This window comes from Macrobrachium nipponense, chromosome 6 (genome assembly GCF_015104395.2).
Source record: "Macrobrachium nipponense isolate FS-2020 chromosome 6, ASM1510439v2, whole genome shotgun sequence".
In the NCBI taxonomy this organism is placed as follows: domain Eukaryota; kingdom Metazoa; phylum Arthropoda; class Malacostraca; order Decapoda; family Palaemonidae; genus Macrobrachium; species Macrobrachium nipponense.
The window spans coordinates 115,305,200-115,327,778 of record NC_061108.1 but is presented as its reverse complement, the minus strand read 5'-3'; the positions used below and the strand labels follow the sequence as shown (position 1 = coordinate 115,327,778).

Sequence of the window (22,579 nt, the reverse complement as noted above, 5' to 3'; positions counted from 1 at the left end):
GCAAAATATGAAATTGTTATGATACAATAAAAGTTTGTTCATACTTACCTGGCAGACATATCTATAGCTGAATTCGGAAACACAGCTACATACATATCTGACAGGCAAGTTTATTGAACAAATCTTAGAGAATCGAAGCGGATAGCTCAAGCTTCTTATGTTATTGGACATAAGCGTTCATTGACGTAGTCTACAAGTCTATTACTTGTACGAGTCTGCGATTGATGAATGAGGGCTCTTCCGAATCTTGTCAAAAAGAGCTTATCCGCTTATGCAATATAAAGTTATTGAGACGTTTGTCAATGAGAACTAACCCATTTACGGGGACAAAGAGATATTTTGTCAATGAGGGGATACCCACTTACTTGACAAAACTATAGTATATTGTCAATGGGGAAAGTCACTGTGTTAGGAAACAATAAGAGTCTGTCTAGAAATAGCTAGGGAAAACTTAGTTAGGAAAACCACTGGTAGAATATATATAGTTAAAGTAGAGTGATGAAGGATCTACCAGAAGTAAGGTAGAAAAGGGAGTAGATGTGTACAGCATAAGTCTGCACGAATAGCAGTTCGTAAACCAGACCAAACATTGGCACTTGTTTGGTCAAAACAGTAAGGTGCTAACCTCACCAGAAAAGTTGAACTTTTGACTCCTTCGGTGGGTGGTTACCGTCGAGGGACGAAACCAATCAGACGAATCTAGAGGTGGCACCGGAAGTAATGAAAGCCATTCATGAAGAAGTAGGAGGTGTCCTAAAGGACATTTGAGGAGGAGCTAGAAGAAGTAGTTAGGTCGAAACTTCATTTGAAGTGCCAGAGAAAAGTAGTCAAGAACCAGACCTTATACGGGAAGGCTGCGTTCCTTCTCACTCTGTTCCAAGTGTAGTGTAAAGTGTGTAAACTGTGTTTATTCCAATTATAAGAAATTTTTTATAGCAGAGGTGTTTAACTTGCCCAGTATCCCAAAGATATACAACCCCTGTTTTTATCATATAAAGAGACTTAGTGAAGAATAAATAAACTAAATGTTCCTACGAGAGAAGAAACTCAACCGTAACTAGTGATAGATGAAGGTTAGCCCATATGACAAATAACCCTTCAAACATTACCCGTAACAACGAAAACAAAGAAGAAGTAGTGAGAGAATAAGAACCCGTAAGTACGCCACGCAACATAACGAAGAGAATTAAAAATAAAGACTAACCACAACATAAGTAAGCACAACATAAGTGGTGAACAGCGGTAGTGGGATTCTAAGTGCATAAAACACCAATATAAAAAACACACACACACACAGTGGAAAAATTAAACAGAGTGGAAGATATAAAACTGCCAATAAAAGAGCGCTAATACTTAAGCGTCAGAAACATACAAGAAAACCAGGCACGAACTTTACAATTAAAAAGAAGAAATTCCGAGTTCAATAACTCGAAGAACGAAGAAAAAGAAAAAGGGCAACGAAAAAGAATGAAACTCCGAACGGCGTAGACACAACAACACTTCGATTCTGCTGAAAGGGCGAACGAAACGGAGCGACGAAACACAGTGAAATCATAAGAAGAATACTGAACTAGGATAGCCGCATTCCTAAGCCATAAACTCGACAAAGGAATACGTAAAAACGCATTAAGGCGGATAAAAGAAGATTGAATACAACGCAGCGAGGACTGACGACGGATTTCTTCAATCAACCTGTGAGCGCTAAACTATCATAAATCCTGAGATAGCGCCCATTTCTCCATACATCGCTACGATTTTTCCCCATGGATAAGGTGCACTGGACTCCAACCGTGGTGTGAACGACGGCAGCACACGGACAACGCCACAACAAATGAAACAGAGGCAGAGCCGGACGACGACGCAGAAGTGATCGGCAACAAGCAACAAGAAGAAAAGTTTAAAGTATCCTGATAGAATAACGTCTGAAAATAAATCAAAATAGAAAATTCTCACACTGCAATAATATAAAAATGTTTTTATAAAATAATTCATAAGTAGTTTTGAGATAAAATTTTTCTTTGCCGTAAAGTTGTAAGATAAAATAATTTTTTTTTGCTTCATTGATTGTGATAAATCTAGAACAATAAGATATTGTCATTCAGTTCACAAAGTGCAGTGGTGTGAATAAGGAATAACGGCATACACTAATGTTAATGTTTTTCCAGATTGAAGGAAGGAAACACTAGGAAATAAGATTAGATAGGAAATCTAGGAATCGCAATAAGGAAGACAGACTCAGTATGAAGATAATGTAAGTACAACAATGCATCTATTTTTTAAATTGTATCTAATCTAATGCTGCTGATATGCATAAAAACTTTAACGAAATTATTACTAGGTTACAAAGAAGCAGAACTCCCGATCTGAGTCATTATAGCCTACGTCCAACTCCTGACAGACGCTCGAGACTAAATACTCAGACGGATAATTTTCCACGACGATCGCATAGCGAAAGTCCAACCAGAATACCGAGCTCGACAGTAGCAAATAGACCCACGACTAGTGTGACTGTTACTAATCATAATAACATTCCTAACCCATTGCAAGTACAAACTAGGTACTCTAGAATGGCACAGGCCGCCGTAATAACACAGGCTACACGCTTTTGCGGTAGGGTAGAAAGGGGTCATCCTGACAAAATTAAGTTAGAAGCATATACAGTATCTCAGTGGATAACAGAGACTGAAAGTCGAATTTCAGCTAGTGGAATTACCGATGAACGCAAGAAAATAGATGAAGCGTTACTCTATGTTAGTTCCGAAAAGGGGGATGCACATCGCACTCTCACGTCCCCTAAGTTTCAGGAGATTCCGACCTTCGCTGAATTTAAGAAGGTGTGTCTAGAATTGTGGGAGCCCATTTATCAAAAGGATAAATGGTATAACCTCTCCCGTTTCCTTCATCAGAAATACGATGGGGATAGTATCGCAAACTTACATACGGACGTCGAAAACGCAATCCGTAACTTAACCACAGATTTGAAACGAGCCGGCGTAGTTATTGGCGATCGTGATGCATTTAGTCGTGACAAAAAGGATTTAGTTAGTATGCAAGAGATTTTAAATTACATAGTTCATGGTATAGTATATGATGCTATCGGGGAAGAAGAAAAAAGTCTTTAAGAAACAGGATCCTGATCCTAAGCAGGATAGTCTAGCAGCTTTTAAGATTTATGGAAGAGGAAATGTGTAAAAAGGGACTAAATCTGGCGAAAGAATTTACAGGTTTTGTAAATAATGGAAACCCTAATAGGAATAGAAATAATTTCCAGGGAAAGACAGATAGTGTCCCAGACAGATCTAGAAATATTAAGCATAGACAACAGGGAAAACAAGATCCTAAGAATAATCCAAAATATAGTAATGGGAAATTTTTCCAAGCAAACAAGAATAGTAAAAATAGGCCTCAACAGTATAGAGGAAATCCAAACAATAATAATCCAAATTCATTCAGCCCAAACCACAGTCAGAGCTCCGGAGATAATAGAACACAAAATAACAAGCAGGAACAAAATTGCGCAAATTGTGGTTATTCCAAACCACAACAACTCAGAATTGTAGGCGACCAAGGTATTGTTCTCATTGTAATAGGACAGGTCACCTAACACAAAATTGTTGGTTCAGAAATACCAATACTAACCATAATGCCCAAAGTAATACACCCCAAAATAATAATCAGACTCAGTGACAATTACAGAAGAGGGTAATACACGAGAAAGCTTCCTTACCAGTAGAAAATGAGAATGAAATAGTTACGGTAGGTCAGGAAGATAATTTCAAGTTTCCTTTTGAAGTAAATAAGGAGATAGTATTTTCAGTAAAGGATAAAGAAATATGCCAAGAAGATTTACCTATCATCCAAACCAGAATTAATAATAAACCATGCTCAATCTTTTAGATACAGGCAGTACAGTAAATATAATAGATAAACAAACATTAACAAAACATTTAGGCTTTGCAGATATAGAAATACAAGGTCCTGGTAGAATTATAAAAGGAATAGCCGGGAAACAAATAAAGGCGCTAGGCAATGTCACACTGGACATAGAGATTTTAGACAAAACTTTTAAGGAAGTATTTGTAGTATTAGAAGAAAGGTTTTATCCTACGCAAGCGCTGTTTTCATATAAGGCTATGCGGAGATGTAGAATAATGTTAGATTGTGGAGAAAATAAAATAAATTTACCACGCAGAAATAGAGAAAATGTTTGTTTTCAGCTAGAAGAAGGAAAGTCTTGCATAAATCTGATCAATTTATCTGAGACGACATCTTCTAGAGAAGCGAACATCCAAGGAACTAAGATAAATAACAATGCTAGCACAGATATTAGTGGAATAAGTGGTAGAAATAATAACTTACAAGAAATGTCCTTAGCCAGGAAGGATTCTATGATAGATTGTGCACAAATAAATAATATTAACAATGCAAGCCTTGATACTCAGACTTCTGAACAGAGCTTTGACTCTGAACAAATTTACGCAGCTGAACAATTTATTGCCGCGGAACATATTAATGCATGCGAACAAATGTATGAAGATGAATCAGAAATTGATTGTACATATCTTATAATGGATGAAAATAAAGAAAAATATATCAATGAAGTCCTGTTATTAGGAACAATAAATAAGGGTGAATTAAACTCAACAATACTACTGGATGAAAATTCGGATGAAACAGATGTCTGTTATTTCTCAGAGATACGAGATGACGAAGAAATATGTTTAATCAGTACTGCAGATGACCATACTGTCCACATGAGTACTTAATAGAGAAGTAGTTTTGTACCCGCAATGTCTAACCAAAGTTTGTCTTAGGGCTAAAGCAGACGAAGACTTGCATGAAAAAGACGTAATGCTAACTAATGAAAACTTACCTGACTTTGTTAGGATGGACAATTCTCTAGTTCACGTGAAAGGTAATAACTGTGAGACATACGTCCAGAATTTTTCAGACAAAAGACTAATACTAAGACCTGGTATAGAATTTTGTACAGGAATTGTAGTGAATAATCCTTTACTAACACTAAGTGAAAAAGCATTCTTCTCTAACACAGAACCGAGTTCAATTCTAAATAAAGAAGTAAATAATACAGACTTTCCTCAGAATAGAGTTAAACTATTACAAATATTGGAAAAGTATAGAGATGTCATTGCCTTAGAAGGAGATAAGTTAGGCAGAACAGATACTTTGCAACATAAGATTTTAATACAAGATGGAACTAAACCATTTTATATCCCTAACTATAAGCTACCAATCAGTCAACGGCCGATCGTAGATCAGTTAATTGAAGAAATGAAACAAGATGGTGTAATAGTACCTTCTAAATCACCATATAATTCACCTCTCTTATTAGTTCCAAAGAAAGATGGCACTTGGAGAATGGTAATAGATTATTGGAAATTAAATTCACACACCATTCCAGATAGGATGCCAATGCCAGTTATAAATGATATGTTAGCTCAATTAGGTGGAGCAAAGATATTTACGTCATTAGACTTGCTTTGTGGATATTGGCAAGTACCTTTAGACGAAGAATCCAAGCCCTTGACAGCTTTTAGTACTCATAAGGAACATTTACAGTTTGAAGTCATGCCCTTTGGTCTTACATCAGCCCCACTAACATTTACTCGATTAATGCTCCAAATCTTAGGAGACATAGAGGATGTTTCAGTATACTTAGATGATGTGGTCATTTCTAGTAAGGACTTAGATAGTCACTTTAAGACATTAGAAACAGTGTTAGAAAGACTAAAGAGCGCAGGATTAAAGATAAAGATTAAGAAATGTCAATTCATGATGAAATCATTAGAATATTTAGGACATGTCATCACATGTCATCATTGAGAATGGACTGCGTATGCAGGAAGGTAAAATAAAGGCAATTGTAGCATATCCAGCCCCAAGTAACTTGAAAGCCTTAAGAAGATTCTTGGGGATGGTTGGCTACTATCGCCCTTTTATTAAGGGATTTGCCACTATAGCCAAACCATTAACAGATTTAACAAAGAAGGATGTAATTTATGAATGGAAGCCAGAACATGAAAGAGCTTTCCAAACACTCAAGGAAATGATGACAAGAAATCCAATTTTAGTGTATCCAGATTTCTCAAAAGAATTTTACTTAGCCTGCGATGCTTCTAGTACAGGTGTAGGTGCAGTTTTAATGCAACAAGGAAAAACCAGAATGAGAGCAGTATATTATGCAAGTAGAGTTTTGAATGCTGCAGAAAGAAATTATAGCACTACCGACCGAGAGTGCTCAGCTCTTTATTGGGGATTACGTAAGTTTAGGCATATATTGCTAGGACATAAAGTCAATGTGCTTACAGATCACAAACCTATTTGTGATCTATTTAAGAAAAGAGCATTCACAAATAATATGAAGTTTAACAGATGGTTCATAAGTGTATTAGAATTTGCCCCAGAATTTAGATATATCCCAGGAAGATATAACACTATTGCAGATGCTTTGTCAAGGTTGCAAGAAGAAAACGAGAAATAAATCACAACTAATACTTTCTGTTTTAGTTGTCAGATCATAGATCTAGATTTAGAAAGAGTTCAGATCGAACACAAAAATATGCTAACATTAGAAAAATAGTGGGTAAATTAATGCAAAATGAGGATGATCAGTCTGATTTCAGTTAATTAATGGAATTCTATATAAAACATCAGATGAACCGAATGCTTGTTCACGATTGTATGTACCTAACACACTAACCAAAGAAGTATTAGAACTAACACACACTTACAAGTTGTCAGGACATCCTGGAATAAAGAAAACATGTAGAACAGTCACTAGAAACTATTTTTGGCCGAATTGCAATGAAGAAGCTAAAAGATTTGTTGAAAATTGTCATATCTGTAACGTACACAAGGGTAACGTTAATGTAAAAGCCCCTCTTGAGAAATATCCATCAGAATTAACTCCGTTTCAAGTAGTTTCAATGGATTTTGTAGGTCCATTTCCAAACACAACTAGAGGTAATCGTCAGATTTTAGTTTTCATAGATTACTTGACTAGATATGTTGAGATCATTCCAGTCAGAAACAGAGAAGCAACTACTGTAGCAGAAGCTCTGAAATCTAGAATAATTACTAGACATTCATGCCCTCAAACATTATTATCTGATAATGCAGGAGAATTTACTAGTGACATTTTGAAGAAATTGTGTGAGTTTTATGAAATTAACAAGTGTCAGGTTACAGCTTATAAACCAAGCTCTAATGGAGCAGTAGAGAGAACAAATCGTAAGATAAAGGATGTACTGAAAACTTTAGTAACTCCACAGACTGAAGATTGGGACTTAATGCTTGAAGACGTACAGTTCACTATTAATAACACTGTAAATGAATCTGTTGGGGAAACCCCACACTTTCTGTTATATGGTTATCAGAAAAGAATGCCCAATACCTTATTAGACGAAGCATCCCCACCAAGACATACTTATAATTACGAAGACTACGTTGCATGGAAAACAAGACGGACTTTCGAGACCGTAAAAGGCACAAGGGCTCGATTGAAGGAGTTACATCAAAAGTCTAGTAAGTATTACAATAAGCAATCAACAGTCCCAGAATTAAAAATAGGTCAACAAGTATATGTGCTTAATCACAAAGTTGAAGGACCTAATGTTAAAGTAAGTCCTAAATTTCAAGGTCCATATAGAGTAATAGAAAGATTAAAGTTAAATAAATTTAAGCTAATGCATGAATCAACTTTAAGTGAAACTGTTGCACATTGGAACCATATTAAAATAGTACATTCCGACATTTGGTCAGAAGAACATTTAAAGAATTTTAAAGATTTAAAAGAGTCAAGTAGTAAGGAAAACAGTAACGTAAATGATTCTCATACTTCATCAGCATTAGTGACTCCGAGATACAATTTATTAAGGAAAAGATCGGACCAAGTGCAACAGGTCAATAACATTGTTGTATAAGGTTTACTGCTTAGAATATATTTGCAGGAAATGGATTTCACTATGGCTCATGGTGAGCGATATCTGCATCTCCCTCTTGCAAATCAAGAAGGGAGCCATCCTAAAAGAACATGGTCATGTGAAGATGATACACGACATAGCAGTTGTAACCATCAATATTACAACCATAGAAGAACAGCAACAAGAGCTTAATAGTTTAATGGATAACATTGAAGGTCTCATGTCTAATAACCAGAACAATTCTATTTTATTTAAGCTTAGGGAAGATATTAGTCAAGTGTTACCCAAGAGGATTAACAAAAGATCATTATTACCGTTTATAGGCACAGCCTTAAACACTTTGTTTGGTGTAGCTACTGATGGTGATGTAGATAAAGATAGGGCTAGAATAGAAAAATTAGAGTTATGGGCCGCGGAACGAGGTACCATCATGACTAAGGTCATTGATGCAACTAACAAGAACCAGGATTTGATTGTTAAACTAAAGGACTTTGTAAACAATATGGCTCAGAATATTACTACAGAGATAAATGACTTAAACAAGTCACAGTATGTAACTAAGTTATTATTTGAAACAGAAACCTTTTTGTTGAATCATAAGGAACTGCTAAATGCAGTAATGTTAGCCGCTAAAAACATTTTATCACCATACCTCATCAGTCCTAGTGAGTTGCACCTTGTAATTGAAAAATGTATGTTAGATCATCACTTCAAACCGCTGGTGCAAGATGTTCTTACTTACTATAGCTTGATTAGTGTAAAAAGGGTTTCTGATCACATTGTGTTGGTGATACCCTTCAACAATAATGAAGTTAATAACTTAATTTCCATTTACCCTTTCCCAATGCTAGTAAACAACAAGTCAATTGTTTTGAACCAAGGCATAGTACATTTTGCATTGCAACAAAATTCACTTCTGTTGGTGAAACTAAGTGAAAAAGATTTTGATGATTGTATCATGCTGGAAACTAATGAGTTTGTTTGTAATATACAGGGTTTTTATCAGCCACTTAACAAGTTGTATTGCATTGATGATGATTTAATGACAGGAATGGTGAGATAACTGTGAGTATATCCCTTACAGTCCTTGATTTCAAAGGTCAAATTTTGTATGATGAAATGGTAGTGTTTTCACAGAATCAAGTAACAGCTAAGGTCACTTGTAGGAATAATCAATCTCAGATAATATTTAACAACATAAAATCCTTTGTGACATCTTGTGAAGTAGTTATTTTGAATTATTTGTACTACAAGCCTACCATTTTTGCTTCTTATACCTTAAATTTATCTAGCCATATCAATGATTTTGATAATGTCAAGAATTTCAAATTATCCAAACTTGAGTTAGTCATTTGCCAAACTTGAAGCAGCTAATCAATTTTTCCATATGTACAAGACTGACATTTCCCCTATCATGTCCATGATAAATATTGTTTTGTTAGCACTCACCATAGTTGCTTTCATATGTATTGTCAGGGTGTTAGTTGTTAACAAACTCAACACCATTAAGTCTTTACTGAAAAATTTGCCTTCAAGTAACTAATATACTAGCATTATTGTATATATATATGGCCATTTTTGATTTATTTTTAACATTGTATTTTATTATGTATGATCATTTTTATAATTTTAGGCATTGAGGTCACTGCCAGTAGGTGGCCGAGTGTTGTTAGGAAACAATAAGAGTCTGTCTAGAAATAGCTAGGGAAAACTTAGTTAGGAAAACCACTGGTAGAATATATATAGTGAAAGTAGAGTGATGAAGGATCTACCAGAAGTAAGGTAGAAAAGGGAGTAGATGTGTACAGCATAAGTCTGCACGAATAGCAGTTTCGTAAACCAGACCAAACATTGGCACTTGTTTGGTCAAAACAGTAAGGTGCTAACCTCACCAGAAAAGTTGAACTTTGACTCCTTCAGTGGGTGGTTACCGTCGAGGGACGAAACCAATCAGACGAATCTAGAGGTGGCACCGGAAGTAATGAAGGCCATTCATGAAGAAGTAGGAGGTGTCCTAAAGGACATTTGAGGAGGAGCTAGAAGAAGTAGTTAGGTCGAAACTTCATTTGAAGTGCCAGAGAAAAGTAGTCAAGAACCAGACCTTATACGGGAAGGCTGCGTTCCTTCTCACTCTGTTCCAAGTGTAGTGTAAAGTGTGTAAACTGTGTTTATTCCAATTATAAGAAATTTTTATAGCAGAGGTGTTTAACTTGCCCAGTATCCCAAAGATATACAACCCCTGTTTTTATCATATAAAGAGACTTAGTGAAGAATAAATAAACTAAATGTTCCAACGAGAGAAGAAACTCAACCGTAACTAGTGATAGATGAAGGTTAGCCCATATGACAAATAACCCTTCAAACATTACCCGTAACAACGAAAACAAAGAAGAAGAAGTGAGAGAATAAGAACCCGTAAGTACGCCACGCAACATAACGAAGAGAATTAAAAATAAAGACTAACCACAACATAAGTAAGCACAACAACTGAATTGACAAAACGTAATCCAGGAAGTCGAGCATATTATTTTTCCCATTCCTGTATCAATCGAGGAAGGGGCAAGAATCCTGATAAGAGACTGGGCTTTCGGCAGGTAGGACCCCGATGTTCAACTTCGGCAGCGTAGTCCTGAACTTAGGAACTAACAAAATTTATCATCTGGAAAGCCCTTTCAGATGGACTAAAAAGCTTGCAACTTAAATTTATTGGCAGTATGGCAAAGGAAATCCTGTCTTGCGCTTTCCTGAAGAGCGTCCTCTTGATGAGTGTTTTTGCAAGAATCCTACTGAACGTAGTCGAGCGTCATGACGTGCAGGACGTCGAGCTTTTACATAACCCGTAACTGCCTTATCACAAAGTCTTGACTGCGGTAGAGCAAACGAGATCTTCCCTTGAGCTTTCCTTAACTCCATCCACCTTTGCGAAAAGCAATATTAATTGACAGAGACCTCTTGAATTCACGAAACCCGATGTCTTGCTGGGTTTCGAAGAAGAAGTTGCCTGTTCACTTTAAGCTTCCTCCGAAGCACTGCTTACTTCACATTCTTTGCAGGTGAGGTAGAAGGTATCACTGAAGGTAGAGGTAAAAATTCTTTAGGCCCAAATCTGAAACAAGAGCTTGAAGAGGTCAACAGAAACGTTCAGCCAGGCGACACACCTGGCTGCGCTGTGCACGCTCGCGCCATTGCGCGCTGCGCTCGGCGTCCACTGGCGCGCGCTTGGCGTGCACCCGCGTGCGCCTGGCTTCCATCCGAGCGTCCCGTCCAAGCCGAGCGTCCAAGAAGCGTGCAGAAAAGCGTCACGCTCCTGACAGGCGTCAAAACAAGCAAGAGAAACTGCCTTCAGGGAAGAGCGAGATACATCTAGGAGAAAAATCTGACTGCACGAAGCAGTCTCAGGAGAAGGGTTGATCGTGAAAGAATACGAGGGGCGAGGGAACGCCTTCTTATTCTCACAGAACAAAGCTCGGACGTCAGTGCTCAAAAGCGTCCTGCTACTACGACTTCTTTTTCGTATTTCTCGGTGGAAAGACGTACACATGTTCAGGCGACGTTCGCCTTATTACTTCTCACTGAAACGCATGACGAGAGAAAGAGAAACGTGAAGCGTCCTCCTCTATAAAGCTTCTATTTAGAGGGCGTGAGTCCTTCCGAAAGCTCCAACCCCTGGGCGGGGAGGAAGCTTCGGAGGACGAGAAGCAATCCATCAGGATTCGTGCACATGCACGCACTTTGGCAGCCTGGGAGTATCTTCAGGTCTGCCGAAGGCACGTCAGATTGGTGGGGGTTCCTCGTAACCCTCCTTCGGCTTTCGACATGCTCTCTCCCTGTTCCTGGGAGTCAAGCAGGTCCCGGCCTAGAGGTGAAATAAGGCCGATCTGACGCACCCTCCACTACACAAGGGGCACTGTCACTGCACTTAGCCACTTCACTTTTGCTCTCTAAAGCAAGCACTTTCGATTCTAAGTTACGAATCGAGAGAGTATCAGAGAAAGGGCAATACCCTCTCCAGACACTGTTTTAGGGCCCGAAGGCAACACTACAGGGTGTATCATTTACAGAAGTAGCACTCTTCACAACAATGAAGGAGAGCGAGCACCTCTCGCAGACATATTCATAGCCCGTAGGCCATACTACAGGGTTAGGCAAAAAGAAGTCTACAGGTAGATTAGCAGGTTCACTACCCTGACTTTTGTTTACTGATTAATTGCGTACATACGAATCATACTTCTTTCTTACGGAATTAGACAAAGTCTCCACAAAGAAGCAAGACCCATACCCCTCGTGCATACTAAGGGCGGATCTACCGAAGCTTTCGGTAGCCACACCCTATCTTTGCAGACAACACCCTCTGAAACTAGCCTAACTAGATTCAGATATCTTATGCAAAAATGAATCAAATTCAAATCAATTTAAGATAGCGTATGCCTAGCCACAAATCCAAGTAAATAAATCAAAAGACAATCAGGATACTTAGCGGCAATGAAGTTTCCAAAATCCTAAGACGGAGGTACTGAAAACAGGTGTTTCCAGTACCGGTGACAGAAAAATTATGAATAGAAAACGGGAATGGTTCCTGATACCCGCCTCCCAGTTGCGGGAATGGGTACTAACCACCTGGCCGACCACTGCGTGTGCCGGAGGTTTTTGTTTTGAAATTCTGTCGGACTTCGGAAAATACAGCTATATATATATATCTGACAGGTAAGTTTCATGAACAAATTTAACTTTTCTTGAGTCATCTGTGTCTTGGTTTCGGCATTTCTATCTAAGCTTTAATTCAATATTCTTTCTAATGTGAAAAGGAAAAAAGGGGGGTGGTTGAATACTCCCACAGTCGCCACATCTGCTTATCTATGAACAGCTTTCCATAGTTCGTCACAAGGATATCTTTTATCGCTGCCACACTAACATACGGTCTCCCTGTTGTTAGACGATCCCAAATGTGTCACAGCTCCCAACCGAGCAACACAATTTGCTCAAGCAAATGATTTTTTGTGCCAGGAGTGAACAGCAGCATCCCTTAAATTACTAATCATCAAACAGCCAGACTCTTATTACCAGAATGTTTCTCCAACCAAGAAAATCCCCAAGGACAGGACAGAACTTTTTCCCAGTTTAAAGCTTTTCTTTGCACTCATGCATTAGTAGTTCATTTCAGAGGGATGTTAGACAACAACTACAAAACACCTCAAGAACCAAAATAGAACAAGAGTGGAAGAAAATCTTGGCATTAGCAATGAAGGGATACAGGCCTGTATTACTTGGGATGTTGAGTATCAGAGAATTGACATTTTTTCTCAGTATCAAAGAAGTGAAATTTTTTCTCAGGCTGGCCTCTATTCAAAAATATGCAAACTTGATACTGTTTAATAAAGTCAACAGGCCTGTCTTTTGCAGCAGTTTCTGGCTAAAACACAAACAAATTGCTCTCAAATTTCTTGTACAACTCCAGGAACTTAGAGGGCAATTTGTGTGTTTTTTAGCCAGAAAATCTACTGCAAAAGACAGGCCAGTTGAGTTCCAGTCCTTAGTGTGAGTGACTTCACTAAATAATATAATGTTTGCATATTTTACACACTGAGTAGACAAGATATGGTTTTGCTTTAATGTCCAGTTATAGCAATCTTTACCTTTATAAGACCAAGGGACTTAGCAATGCAAAGCTAGCGCTCTCTCTCTCTCTCTCTCCTCTCTCTCGTCTCTCTCTCTCTCTCTCTCTCAGAAGAGGGCTTATAAGACTTTTTCATTGAAAGAGGCAACAGAAAAAGTCAAAGTTCATGAGATTAGAGCATATGTAATATTTTAACTTTAAAAATGAACATGATCGTGCATTAGAGTTTGGAAGTTGCACCTGAGGCCTTAACCTCTTCATTACCGAAAGTTTGTTTGGAGGTAGGTGGGTACCACCATTCAAGTCTACTACACCGCACCGGGTGCATAAAGGTGGTACGCATAGTACCACCAAAACTCCTCTTTTCAGATAGGGACTTCCAATCATTCTGTAATTTCGGTTTGAAGAGTTTGGAGCAAAATAAACAGTATGACACGATGCCAGACGTATGATGAACCCAAAAAAATATTATTACTGCTTATAGTAGTGTGTAGGTGACAGATGAACTGCGTCTCAACAAAAAATCACAAAACCAGACAAGCGTAAACATGTAATAACTTCTACCCAAGTATAAAACCAGTTGTATCATCATTTACTGTATTTATTTATTTATTCACTTATTACATTTTACAAATAAAAGATATGAACACCAGATAAATGAAGGTAAAAATAAAGCCTTATAGTAACTTTATATATAAAAAAACCAAACCAGAGAAAAAGCGAAAAAGCGATTTTTTCTGAGGACAAGAAACTTGAAAAATTAGTTTAGATACCCCTAAAGTTGTTTTCTGTGATGAAACTAATCTTAGAAAATGTAGAAAATGACATTGACCAATTTTTGAAAGATATACTATAAAATTTGCGATTTCCTTATTTATTGGCGGGGCTTTCGCTTTAGTTTTTGCTCTTTTTTTTTTTTGTTATTACGTGCTTATTTACTGTTCTATTTTGATAATACTTTATGTGCATGTTCCAGGTGTGATATACCAACATTCTGTAAGACCGAATTTCTATTCAAGACTGTAGGTTTCTCACCGACCACCAGTGTCCCTTGTACAAGGGACACTGAGTTTCACATATTTTTTCATAAAATCATTTATTTTCCCTGTAGGATGATAAAACTAACAGAGAATAAGCGTTATTATAGTGCTAATAATACCTGATAATTTCATTAGCCTGTCTTGATTAGTGTATTTTTGGCAAATATTTTTACGATCGGCACCCCTCCAAACTGGAGTCACTACCGAGAGATTCAGTTCGGCAGCAAACACAATGTTTACATTCTGCTCACCCACCCGGTAAAGAAGGGGTTAATCATAGATTCTTATATTCTTTCTCCCTAGACCCAGACATCACAGCAGGCCAAGCTCTCCCACCATCATTCATGGACCATAGTTCAGGAAAGCCATTCTCATCTCATTCCTCCACTAGGAATCCTGTAGGACACAGATCTCCAGAGCCTTACATACTTGCTCCATACACCCCTAGTTGTGAGCTTTACCATATCCCTGTCAACTACCATATACAAGGCAATCCTTACTTATCATATTTAGAAAAATGTGGATGTGAAACTAAGTGGAATAAATGTGACAAACTGGGAGGAAACTATAAACAATAACAGCACAAAAAAGAAATAAAACTCTTACCTCATCTCCTTCTCGACCAGTTATAACAAGAACTTGTTCTCCTGCCCAGAACTGATGAGGAACATTGGATCTACGAGTAAAGCCAAGAATGCTTAAACATCTTGGGGTATTAGAGAAGTATTTCATCTGAGAGTCCTCATCTGCCAAAATAACCATAACTTAATTACAAGATACAAATTAATACAGCTGAAAATGAGCGTGTCCTAGTTCCTCTTACTTTTGTAATTCTGGGTATATCCACATGGTATACTGAATCTACTATATTTCAAATCTATTAACCTCCATCTATCCAAGACAATTCATAAAATTTCTTTAACCACATTAATTTATTTTCTTACAAAAAAAAAAAAAAAAGTGCACAAAATTCAAATATTAATTGTTATTTTGATTTCCAATATCGGATGCAATCCAATCAATTTTGCTATTTTTGATAATTCTAGTGTTATCACATAACACTTCTACTGAATTACATGTTCGCCATTTAAAACTTTTCCTATCTTTTAGGTTGTAAATAGACCAGTACTTTTAGCCTTACCCAATGATCCATAAGCTTTGTATAGTTTTATAACTATAATGGCGACTACATTAACCCTTAAACGCCGATTGGACGTATTAAACGTCGACGAAAATTGTCTGTCGGGTGCCTAACCGACGTATGGTACGCCGACTCAAAATAGTTTTTATAAAAATTCGCAGAAAAATAGTTATAGGCCTACTAGGCGAAAACTTTTGAATCACACGTCTTGAGGGATGCTGGGAGCTCACGGATCAAGCTGTTGTTTTGTTTACAAGTACCCAGGCACGCAAGCACGAATTTCTTTCTTCTCGCACTAAAAAGTATCAGCGACACATCTCAGAAATTATTTCGTCACTTTGACATAATTTTTGCACCATTTTATATTAGCCGTTACATAGAGTTTTATATATGAAAATGTGCACAATTTCATGTAAAATACAACAAAAAACAACCCATGGTTGTAGCTTTTATCAGTTTTGAAATATTTTTATATAAATACTGATAAGTGTCAAAATTTCAACCTTCGGTCAACTTTGACTCGACTGGTCGAAACACGCAATTGTAAGCTAAAACTCTTACATTCTAGTAATATTCAACCATTTACCTTTATTTTGAAACAAATTGGAAGTCACTAGCACAATATTTTGATTTATGGGAATTTTTGAAAACTTATTCCTTACATCTGCGCGGTAACTCTTCCAAAAAAAAAATCATAAATATTTTCGTCCGATTGTCGTAATGTTTGAACCGTTTTATATTGGCTGTTACATAAAGTTTTATATATGAAAATGTGTGCAATTTCATGTAGAATACAACAATAAACAACCCATGGTTGTAGCTTTTATCAGTTTTGAAATATTTTCATATAAATAACGATAAGTGCCAAAATATTAACCTTCGGTTAACTTTCACTTGACCAAAATGGTCGAAAAAACGCAATTGTAAGCGAAAACCCTTACATTCTAGTAATATTCAATATTTTACCTTTACATTAAAAAAAATTGGAAGCCTCTAGACACAATATTTTGATTTATGGTGAATTTTTGAAAAAAAAACCTTTTTCCTTACGTCCGTGCAGTAACTCTTCCGAAAAATCTGAAATTTTTTTGCCTGATTGTCATAATATTTGAACCATTTTATATTAGCTGCTACAATTTATATAAAAATGTGCACAATTTCATGTAGAATACAACAAAAAATAACCCATGGTTGTAGCTTTCATCAGTTTTGAAATATTTTTCATATAAATAACGATGTGACAAAATTTCAACCTTCGGCCAACTTTGACTCGACTGAAATGGTCGAAAACTCAACTGTAAGCTAATACTCTTAATTCTAGTAATATTCAATCATTTACCTTCATTTTGCAATAAATTGGAAGTCTCTAACACAATATTTCAATTTATGGTGAATTTATGAAATAAACTTTTTCCTTATGTCCGTGCGGTAACTGCCAAAAAATTCAAAAATGTTTTTGGCTGATTGTTGTAATGTTTGTACCGTTTTATATTAGCCATTACATAAAGTTTTATACATGAAAATGTGCGCAATTTCATGTAGAATACAAAAAAAAAAAAAAAAAAAAAAACTCATGGTTGTAGCTTTTATCAGTTTTGAAATATTTACGTATAAATAATGATAAGTAGCAAAATATCAACCTTTGGTCAACTTTGACTCAACCCGAAATGGTCGAAAAACGCGATTGTAAGCTACAACACTTACATTCTGGTAATATTCAACCATTTACCTTCATTTAGCAACAAATTGGAAGTCTCTAGCGCAATATTTTGATTTATGGTGAAATTTTGAAAAAAAACATTTCCTCACGTCCGCGCGGTAACTATTCCGAAACAATCAGAAATTTTTTCGCCCGACTGTCGTAATGTTCGCACCATTTTATATTAGCCATTTCATAGAGTCTTATATATGAAAATGTGCACAATTTCATGTAGAATACAACTAAAAAAAACCCATGGTTGTAGCTTTTATCAGTTTTGAAATATTTTCATATAAATAACAATATAGAAAAAATTTGACCTTCAGTCAACTTTAAATCGACCGAAATGGTAAAAAACTGCAATTGTAAGCTACAATACTTACAGTCTAGTAATATTCAATCATTTACCTTTATTTTGCAACAAATTGGAAGTCTCTTGCACAATATTCGATTTATGGTGAATTTATGAAAAAAAAAAAAACTTTTTTTCCTTATATGTCTGCGCGGTAACTCTTCCGAAAAAATCATAAATTCTTTTGTCCGATTGTCGTAATGTTTGCACTGTTTTATATTAGCCGTTATATAAAGTTTTATATATGAAAATGTGCGCAATTTTATGTAGAATACAACAAAAATCAACCCATGATTGTAGCTTTTATCGTTTTGAAATAGTTTTTTCATATAAATAACCGATAAATAAAAAAATACTCAACCTTCGGTCAACTTAAACTAGACCGAAATGGTAGAAAACTGCAATTGTAAGCTACATTACTCACAGTCTAGTAATATTCATTCAATTACCTTCATTTTGCAGCAAACGGGAAGTCTCTAGCACAATATTTCAATTTATGGTGAATTTAAAAAAAAAATTTACGTCCGTGTGTAACGAATTCATGCATCATTTTGTGATAATATTTTCTGTGTTGCTTTGATTGTTTTACAATTTGTTATATACCAAAATCATCGCAATTTAGTGTACAATACAACAAAAAAATAAGTAACTCATTAGCTTTAACCATTTTGCTCACAGCGTGATTTGTATACAATTATAAAAGAAATTTTTTTCGCGCTGTCATATATTCCAATATTTATATATGATTTTTTTTTTTATTTCTGATGGTTGCATACTAAACTTCAGGCAATGATAAAAAAGAAGCCAAAAATGAACTCTTAATCTTGAAAATTAAGCGTGCTGGCATACGGGAGACACTTTCGGAAATACCGGCTCGGCGTTTAAGGGTTAAGAGGTGTCCCAACTGCCAAGTTTCAAGAAATTATTGAATTTTAGTTATTAACCATTTCAACTGTTTTATACCTAAATAAACACACATCCTAAAGCAACAATACTAAAAGTAAGTTTTAGATTGGTTTACTGACAATTTTGTTTATCACTTGTATGACATTGTGAACCACAGGTGTGGAGATAGACTTGTAAAAACCATGTCTGAATAACTCAGGATAGGATCAGGTAAGTTAATCACAGTTTTGGATTGTTTTGTGTGTAAATAAACATATCTAAAAACATTATTGCTAAAAAAGAATGTTAGATTGGTTCATGGACAATTTTTTTCATCACTTGTATAGCACTGTGAATGACGGATTGTAAAAAATGTAAGTCGATGAATGATCTTACATTGATCAAGTTTGAGATATACACTATTTTGGACTGTTCTACAATAAAAAAAAATATATCTGGAAATATTCTTGCTGAAAAAGAATTTTTAGATTGGTTCAAGGACAAATTTATTCATCTTTGTTATGGCACTGTGTACTACAAATTGTAAAAAAAAAGCATGGAAAATGAATGTGATAATAAAATTTATTCAAAAATAATTGTTCCCAATTAAAGTAACCCATTTTCTCTAGGATTAGAGTAATAAAGAATATGCCTTCTAAGGATAACTAGCCTCTGAAATCTAAACAATTCTCATTGTTTCTCGTTTTTGAGTTCAGAAATATTGATTTTTTGTTTTGTTTCCTGAGAAGTTACTTTTTTTTCTTTTAAACTAAATGCTTCGATCTCCAAGACAACTGAAACAAGACTTGTGTTTTTTCAGTTTTATTTGTATAATAATCAATAGTTAGAAAGTCATTTACTTTATAAAGGGGCCCTATGGTGTCAGCACTCCCAATCAATTCAAATTTTATTTTGGAAATATATACATATCAAGAGAGAGCACAGTTCTAATTTATTTAAATTATTATTGTAAAATTCAGGGCATATTTCTATATGATAAATAGTTTCTGTGCAAAATCAGCTTTCTAACTGTTTAGTTTCAGTTATTACAAAATAAGCTAAATTTTTTCTTGTGCTGTTTTCTCAAAACTTACTTTTTTCAAAATTAAATGCTTTAATCTCCAAGACAACTGACCCAAACTCAATTAAACTTTTACAGTTTGTACATCAACTACATATCTACTTATTTAGCAGTTGCACTCGAATAAAAAAAAAAGCACAAAAACAACGAACACAAAAGCAGAATGGGTCACAAAAGAAGATAGGATACTTTGTTTGGGCACTTAATACAGGGCCAGGTCATACACTGGGCCCAGGATGGAGCGTTCCCAAGTGTACGAAAGCCGAGGAAACATATAATAACCGAGACAAAATTTTGCAAAAAAAAAAAAAAATAAATAAAATAAATAAAAAAAAAAAAATCAAAACTATACATATGAAAACTGAGATTTGACTGTAATTACAAGTGGAGAAACTTATTTTTGATTGCAACTTTTCTCTACTGTATTTTTAAAGTTTCAAAAAAAAATTTTCAACTTCAAAATCATGAACTTAAGAGGTCAAGCATCATTATTTACTCACCTGCACTTTTTTTGGTATAGCTGTATAATAAGTGGTAAAAATCTTAATCAAATTCCTTTAATCATAAGGTTGAATGAAGAACTTTCTAAACAATAGGACCTTATGGCAACAGTGCACCCTTTAAACTGAAGCATAAAAATCAATTTTTTCATGCTATGTCATAATGCTTTCACTTACGTATAGGGCCTATATATCCAGTGTTAAAAAATTAAAGCCACAAATGTCCATATATTTACTTTAGTTACAATTGTGTTAACCCTCTTACACCAATTGGACGTATTAAACGTTGAGATAAATTGTCTCCCGGGTGCCAATTGGACGTATTAAAATTAGACATAAAAAAAGTTTTTTTTAAATTCGCGGAAAAATACTTATAGGCCTACCAGCCGAAAACTTTTGAATCACGCGCCTTGGGAGATGCTGGGAACTCCCGGATTAAGGCGTTGTTTTGTTTACAATCGTTATTTTTGTGCACCATTTTAAATTAGCCGTTACATGGAGTATTATATATGAAAATGTGCGCAATTTCATGTAGAATACAACAATAAAATACTCATGATTGTAGCTTTTATCAATTTTGAAATATTTTCATATAAATAACGATAAGTGCCAAAATTTCAACCTTCAGTCAACTTGGACTCGACCAAAATGGTCGAAAAAGCAATTGTAAGCTAAAACTCTTATATTTTAGTGATATTCAATCATTTACCTTCATTTTACAACAAATTGGAAGTCTCTAGCACAATATTTTGATTTATGGTGAATTTATGAAAAAAAATTTTCCCTATGTCCGCGCGGTAACTCTTTCGATTAATTTTTTCGTACGATTGTCGTAATGTTTGCACCATTTTAAATTTGCCGTTACATAAAGTTTTATAAATGGAAATGTGTGCAATTTCATACACCATTTTAAATTTGCCATTACATAAAGTTTTATATATGGAAATGTGTGCAATTCATGCACAATACACTAAAAACAACCCATGGTTGTAGCTTTTATCAGTTTTGAAATATATTCATATAAATAACGATAAGTGCCAAAATTTCAACCTTCGGTCAACTTCGACTCTACGAAATGATCGAAAAACGCAATTGAAAGCTAAAACTCTTATATTCTAGTAATATTCAATCATTTACCTTCATTTTGCAACAAATTGGAAGTCTCTAGCACAATATTTTGATTTATGGTGAATTTATGAAAAAAAAATTGTCCTTGCGTCTGCGCAGTAACTCTTCCGAAAAAAATCAAAATTTTATTGTGCGATTGTCGTAATGTTTACACCATTTTAAATTAGCCGTTACATAAAGTTTTTTATATAAGAAAATGTGTGCAATTTCATGTAGAATACAACAAAAATGATTGAAGGTTGTAGCTTTTCTCATTTTCGAAATATTTGCATATAAATCACAATAAATAGAAAAAAACCGTGTTCGGTCAACTTTGACTCTACCGAAATATTCAAAAAATGCAATTTTAAGCTAAAACTCTTACAGTCTAGTAATATTCAGTCATTTATCTTCATTTTGAAACAAATTCGAAGTCTCTACCACAATATTTATATTTATGGTGAATTAAAAAAAAACAACTTTCCTTCCCTCCGCGTGCGAATTCTCCTCCGCAAATCTCCGAAATGCGTACGTCACATTATCGTTATATTTGCTTCGTTTCATAGAGTTTTATATATGAAAATGTGTACGATTTCATTTAGAATACAACAAAAAATTATAGAAGGTTGTAGATTCTCTCATTTACGAAATATTTGCATATAAAAAATATATATAAAAAAAATTTGACATTCGGTTAACTTGTCCGAAATGGTCGAAAACTGCAATTGTAAGCTAAGCCTCTTACAGTATAGTAATATTCAATCATTTATCTTCATTTTGAAAAAAATTGGAAGTCCTAGCACAATATCTAGATTTATGGTGATTTTTTGAAAAAAAAAAAAAAAAATTTACGTCCGCACGTTACGAATTCATGCATTATTTTGTGATAATATTTTCTCTGTGTTGCTTTGATCGTTTTACAATGTGTTATATACCAAAATGATCGAAATTTAGTGTACCATGCAACAAAAAAAATTAACTCGTTAGCTTCAATCGTTTTGCTCACAGCGCGATTTGAATACAATTATATATGAAATTTTGTTTTTGCGCTATCATATATTACATTATTTATATATGATATATGATATTTTTTTTTTCATTTCTGATGGTTGCATACTAAACTTCAGGCAATGACAAAAAAAAGGGAGCCAAAAATGAACTCTTAATCTTGAAAACTAAGCGCGCTGTGATTTAAAAAAAAATATATATTTTTTCCG

At 35.2% G+C, this 22,579-nt stretch overlaps 2 protein-coding genes across 2 annotated transcripts in view; one reads left to right on the top strand and one right to left on the bottom strand.

Moving 5' to 3' along the window:
• Positions 1–22,579, bottom strand: part of LOC135216612 (X-ray repair cross-complementing protein 5-like) — a 243,632-nt gene that overhangs the window by 91,424 nt on the left and 129,629 nt on the right. The window contains 1 exon segment of the mRNA XM_064251992.1: positions 15,204–15,343. Within this exon segment, the coding sequence (XP_064108062.1) occupies positions 15,204–15,343 (140 nt within the window).
• Positions 1,317–9,006, top strand: LOC135216240 (uncharacterized). The gene is made up of 2 exons (XM_064251398.1): positions 1,317–2,251; positions 7,971–9,006. Exons 1-2 carry the CDS (start codon positions 2,241–2,243, stop codon positions 9,004–9,006), a joined length of 1,047 nt encoding a protein of 348 aa, XP_064107468.1. The 5' UTR covers positions 1,317–2,240.